Raw genomic sequence first — 6,000 nt, 5'->3', positions numbered from 1 at the left:
CAATTTTTGGTTCCCAAGCACTTTCCCTCATTGTTTAAGTCAATTCTCACGCCAACCTGGTAGGAGTTTACGGCCGAGGAAATTGGGGCTCAAGCAGGTGACGTGACTTGCCAGTATCACACAGACACTGTGGGCATTTGTCTTTCTATACCGGGTCTTTCTCACGAGGCCACAGATTTTCCTCTCATGAGATAAGGCTGAGTTGTGAAAAATGGAGTAAACTTGGGGGCTGAAAAATCGAGGCCTATTTTTTTTCTGAGTAGTGAATTTTAGATATTGTGAGTCTTCCAGGGACTGTGTGTGTGTGTGTGTGTGTGTGTGTGTGTGTGTGTGTGTGTGGAACCTTACTGCTCACAGAGAACTTCCTAAGCAGAAGTAATTCTTGATCTTTATGAAGCCAATGAGCCACGTGCAGTCCCATGCACAGCCCTTGGCCCGCTGTGGAGGGGACACCCAGGAGTAAGGGCAGTCAGTCCAGGAAAACTGCTGAACGGAAAGGAGGCACATGTGAGTTTGTACTTTCTCCTGCCCTTGGTTCTGTGTCCACTGGCTGGATTCAAGTTCCTTCCATAAGCGGGCTTGTGGAGCTGGTGGGCCGTGAACATCTGCAGGCCCGTCCAATTACTCCCCTGCTGCTGGCCTGGAGAGGGATGGATTTCTTGGCCTGTGTGGGAATGTGAGTCCAGCAGGACCCACATGCGGGGTCATCGGGAAACTTCCATGGCCAGAGGGCTCTGCTGTTTGGCCAACACTGTCATGTTTTTCTCCAGCCCCCAGAAAGGGAGTTCTTGCTTCAGACTAAGAGTCAAAGCAATTGTTGAATTTTAAATTCTTCTCTGCTGCTTTTAAAATAAGAAAGTCTTATGAATTTCAGTGAAAAATAATATTTCTTTTACCGAAGAGTATTTTTTCTATAACTTCCAGTTTCTAAAAAACCTATTGGAAATGCCATGGAAAAAAAGTCAAGTTTAGGGTGTACAGAGAGGTTGAAATTGAGCCAATGGTCTCCCTCCCCCTTGCTGTTGGCAGTAATCTCTCCCACCCTTAGGTTATAAGTCACCTCCTGGCTACACCTGAACCAACTGTGGCCAAGCTCTTCAATCAGCTAATAAGCAGTGCTGAAGTGACCCAGCTGTGGATATATAGACATATGTCCAAATATATACATACATTCCTAAAAGAAAGTTGTTTTTATTTCAAAATTTGGAAGAGGAAGCTATCTGGAAAGAAAGAAACTCAGGTGCTCTGCCTTGCCGGTGTTTCTGCCCTAGATCTACAATATCCACCGTGTAATTCCATTACAATCGGGAGCCCAGGGGCCCAAAGACCATGGGTTAAACGTTAGGTTTCCAGGATGGAGAATTCCGCTGTGGAGGATCAGGTGAATGGACACTTTAAGTTCATTGTCATCAAATTTCATGACTATTATTACTCACAGGGAACTTGAGCTGGAGGTCAGGCATTTTGGCCGCACAGAACTGCATGTGTATCTGGGGCACATCGGAACATTGTAAAAAAAAAATAAAAGTAGCAATAAAGGGTAGATTTTAGAGGAATGACCAAACCTGCTGGGAGGAGCTGACCCCCATCCTCTGAGGCGTGGTGTCTCAGATCTCTGATCACCTTGGTGAGTGAACCCAAAACTCTGAATACCCAAAATTGCCTGAAGAATTTAATACAATCAGCAAAGAAAATTCCCCTTCCCTCATAGTGGCAAAATATAATTGGCAACATCAGAGTTTGGCCAAACCATCCCTTCATGCTTCCAGTTAGTTTCTAATTGTCTCCCTGGTTGCTTCTGGGGGCAATTTTAACACACTGGATTTTTGCAAAGACCATAGGTTCCTAAGACTCTTTTCCTGCACCTTGTTGCAGAATGCTGTCATGGTATTTGTAGCATTTGAAATATTAAATTCTGAAAATAGATTAAATATTTTAAATGGAAGGATAGCCCACAATGACTGGATTCAGGTATGCATGATTTTATTTAAAATGTGTCCAATAAGATTTTTCCACTTGGAATGAACATTTTAACCTCTTTCCGCATATTATTATAAACAGTGTTTCCTCATTTCATGGTTTTTCTTAGAAAGTTCTAAGTAACTCAACAGAAGAGAAAAATGAAATTGTGGGGAGTTAAATAACAGAAATTTATATCCTAGCAAGGGTGCTCACGCATCCCAGCCTCGGGGACACACAAGTGACTACTGGGCCATGCAAATCATCGTACGGTCACTGGGTCTCCTTTGGCAGTTCTGGCATTCCCTGTCACGAGCACACAGAAGAAAGTGAGTAAGGTGACTTCAGTGAATGGGACATTGTCTTTTGCTTTTGGTGGTGGGTTGACCAGCAGAGAGAAGACAGGAACACAAATGTCGTAGGAGCATCTCAGGATATTGGAAGAGACTGTCCGCATCTCACCACCATTGTTCTGAGCCCCAGGGAGGGCGCCCCTGGCATCTGCACCGTGTGTGCCCCATCATGGCCACAGCACGCCCAGCTTCACCCATGGGCACGGGCTGAGCTGTGGACAACACACACACACACTGCAGCGTCGGCATTGGGAGCACGGTTTAACCAAGTGGTCAGTTGCTGTTTTAAATCTCTAGAACCTGGCAATATTAAATTTTTGTTTTCATGAGCCAAAGGTCATAGCACAAATGAGGTCTACATGTCATGACATGGGGCCACAGGAAGACACGTCTTCAAGTTATGTTGACCTGCCAGGGAGAGAAACAGAGATACAGAGCACAGCAAACATGTACTGGTGATGCAGGGCGTTCCTGTTACATATGAACGGCGCCTTTTACATGTAAACGGGTCCAGAATAGGGCACTGAGTTTCCTGCCTGCTCTTTGGAGTTGCTGTCATGGAAAGAAGCTAAGGGCCAAAGGGATGGGGCGGGCGGAGGGGCAGGCGGGCTGGGGAATGTCACCATCTTGACGTTTGTTCTAAAGTGACTTAGAGATGATCATTCATTTATAATTGAAACCTAATCCCAAACAGCGTTGGCTCCCTCTTTCTCTCTGTAAACACATCTGGTCATAAATAACTTAAAAGTCTCCTTGGCATTCAGGATTCAGTTCCGGCTGGAGTGAAAAAGGATGAAGGATGCTCAGCGTGGAGGAGGAGATGTCGGGTATCTGTGTGTGTGCAGAGGCGGCTGAAGCGTCTAACGCACGTTGCAAACATCAGCCGTCGGAGACGGGCGGGGTGACCCAGCCGTACTTTTCATGAGTCTTCACCAAACTCTTAAAGGTAGCTTCGGCTTCCTTGCGACTGAAGGACTTTTTTGATTTGCCCGCTTTTCTACAGATCCGCCCCTGAGTGAGAGGAAAGATAAAGCAGGTTAGAACCCATCAGCAATCCCAATTCCCACCCTCGTTGTGAAGAACACACAAAGTGACAGGGATTTCTGATGTCTGAATCGGTGTGATGAAAGGGGAGATATGGAACATCACAGCTTCGTTACCAAATGGACGGAGGGGTCCAGTGGCGGGCAAGCTTTTTGGGGAGAGAGAGACACGCGGGCTGCTGGCGTCCTCAGAACGAGCTCAACCCAGGATGCTGGAAGGCGGCCACTGCTCCAGGTCCCATGCCCAAGCCGGGAGGACCAGCTTTATCAAAAGAGCATCGATGCAAAACGGAGCCCATTATCCTGGAGGCAAAATGCTGTTCTAACTTCCCTTCCCTCCCACCACAGAATGCCTTTAATGATAACTTAGAGATACATGTTTATGTATAGATGTGTATATTTATAGATTCACATACACACTTTACAACTCCAACTTTTTATGTTCAAGCTCAGCAGCAATGAATGACTTTCTTGTAATTCATGCCATGAGGGAACCAGTTCCTGAGAAGATGGTAGGGCCATTTCCACGGAGGCGGAAGCCTGTCCTCGAGTCCCCAGTGAGGGGTCCAGGGGAGGCCAATGCTTCCTCACACAACCGCCGGTGGTAGGGGGGTGGTGCTAGGAGAGGTCCACTCCCCTCACAGTGACCAGCGATGCTCCGGTCTGAAGGACGGAGCCTTTGGGTCTGCAGAGACCAGAGGGTCTGCTTCATCTCAGGATGGACGCAGGCTCTAGACCATGAGCGAGAAGGGACCAGCAGACACCGCTGAGGTGGTCGTGTCTCGGGCCATCGCCACCCCTCCAGGGAGCCCTGGGGAATGCGGTACACTTGGCATCAGAGGGAATGGGCAGACAGAGGACCCTGAGGGGCTGGGCGGAGCCGGACCCTCCATCAGATGAGTCGGCACCACTCTCAGCCGCTCCCCACGCCGCCTCCTCACGGCCCATCAACAGAAATGCTCTCTTAGTCTCTCAGCTACAATTCCTCGCACTTGACTTCCCTTCACCCGTCCTGGAAGACTTGCTTGTCTTCCCGAGCATCCCATGCACGTGTTTTGTAGGTGGGATGGAAACAACCTGAGTTTCACCCACTAGCAAACGCGTGCACACCGTTCTCAGCAGTCTCCTGTTGTTTATGAACTTTCACTAACAATGCTCTCTGGACAGGCCCTCGGCATGTAATATTTTTGTTACAGCACACTGCGGGCATCTGCCATCTGTGTAAGGGGACCTGAACGGGACCTGGACCTCACCCCCAGGGCCTGGCTGGGCTACACCACATACCTGTTCCCTTGTACAGAATTGAGGGCAGCAGCCACCCAGGTCTGTGTGGCCTGGGGACCAAGATCCTCCCATCTTGGGTCTCTCTGATAACCCACCCGTAACTCCCCTGGGAAGACGTCTTCATTCACGGGGGAAATGGCACCGGATCCCTACAAACTGGGAACGGGAGGCTGTTCCACATATTTAAATTCAGAGCTCATGGTTCCTTTTTAACATTTGTCTTTTCAACAGTGGAGACTCAGAGCAAAGCCCAGTTGGTGGTGGGGTGGGGGGGGCGGCGGTGGCGAGTCAGAAACCCAGAGCTACTGCTTTGCTCTGGCTGCTCTGGACATCCCTCTGGCTGAGCTTTTCCATCCGCCAATCAAGGGCAAGACCACCGCTTCTAATTAGCTGCTTGGCGCACAAGAAATGAACTGTTAAAGGGTGAAGGAAAACTGGAAAAGAAGACAGGAAACCACCATTTATTGGCTTACAGAAACTTCCCCCTGTCTCTCCTGCTTTGCTTAGGTGGTGTAGTTACACTTATAAAAAGGGACTATGAAAAGCTAATACATTTATAATCATCATTATGTGGGTCAAGATCAAAGTCCAACGTTACTTCATTAAACACAGGCAAATGCATCTTTGCAGGGATGTCGGCATCCATTTTTACATAAGTGGGAGCAAGTAACAAGGGCTATTGTTTTGTGTAAAATGCAAATTCTAACCATCTCTGCCATTCTTCTCTATAATACTGAAAATTTATGGTATGACTTGAGAATTCTGAACTAAAAGCAGCCAGAAAAATACAAGCTCACAATCATCTTGGAATATTCCAACGCTCTTGGCATGGACACAGCCTTTGCTAATTCTTTGTGAAAGTCTCAATTGTTACGAAAAACAACAGATAACCCCCCAGATGAACAGACCAGTCTTTGTTGCCTCTTCTTCCCGAGAAGAATGATGAACATAGAGCACCAGCACTCAGTCAATTCAGCAGCCGGGAGACAGAGACCGTGTGTGGCACTCGGAGGGCTTAGCATCTTCACCGCACTCAGCTGGCCACAAAGCACTCCCATCTCGCCCCGTCTTACACCCTCGTTTGCAGCTAACAAATATCTTTTCATAGATCACCTGTCCTCCTCTGATGGGCTGTTTAAGCATCACCCAGCGACACCCTGGGCTCGAAAACCAGGGCGGCTGTGCTCTTCTTGCTGAAATGCCCTTGAGGTGCCCACTGCACCAAGAAGGGGAGGGTCACTCTGTCCAACCCGGGCCTCTGATGGTCCAGGGCCATACTCATGTTGAACCAACTCCCATTCTTTTCTTTCTTTCTCTTTTTTGTTTTTTTGGCCACACCATGCAGCTTGCGGGATCTCAGT

The 6,000-nt window shown here is 48.1% G+C and overlaps 1 protein-coding gene across 1 annotated transcript in view; it reads right to left on the bottom strand.

The window, feature by feature from the left end:
• Positions 1 to 3,191: 3,191 nt before the first annotated feature.
• UBE2QL1 (ubiquitin conjugating enzyme E2 QL1) overlaps positions 3,192 to 6,000 on the bottom strand; it is a gene marked incomplete at both ends in the record, with an annotated part of 43,496 nt that continues 40,687 nt past the window's right edge. Inside the window, one exon of the mRNA XM_079917197.1 lies at positions 3,192 to 3,323. Within this exon, the coding sequence (XP_079773323.1) occupies positions 3,192 to 3,323 (132 nt within the window). The remainder of the gene's footprint in view (positions 3,324 to 6,000) is intronic.

Source organism: Stenella coeruleoalba (genome assembly GCF_951394435.1).
Source record: "Stenella coeruleoalba genome assembly, chromosome: 3".
In the NCBI taxonomy this organism is placed as follows: domain Eukaryota; kingdom Metazoa; phylum Chordata; class Mammalia; order Artiodactyla; family Delphinidae; genus Stenella; species Stenella coeruleoalba.
Note: the sequence above shows the minus strand (reverse complement) of the source record. Positions and strands in the feature narration are given on the sequence as shown.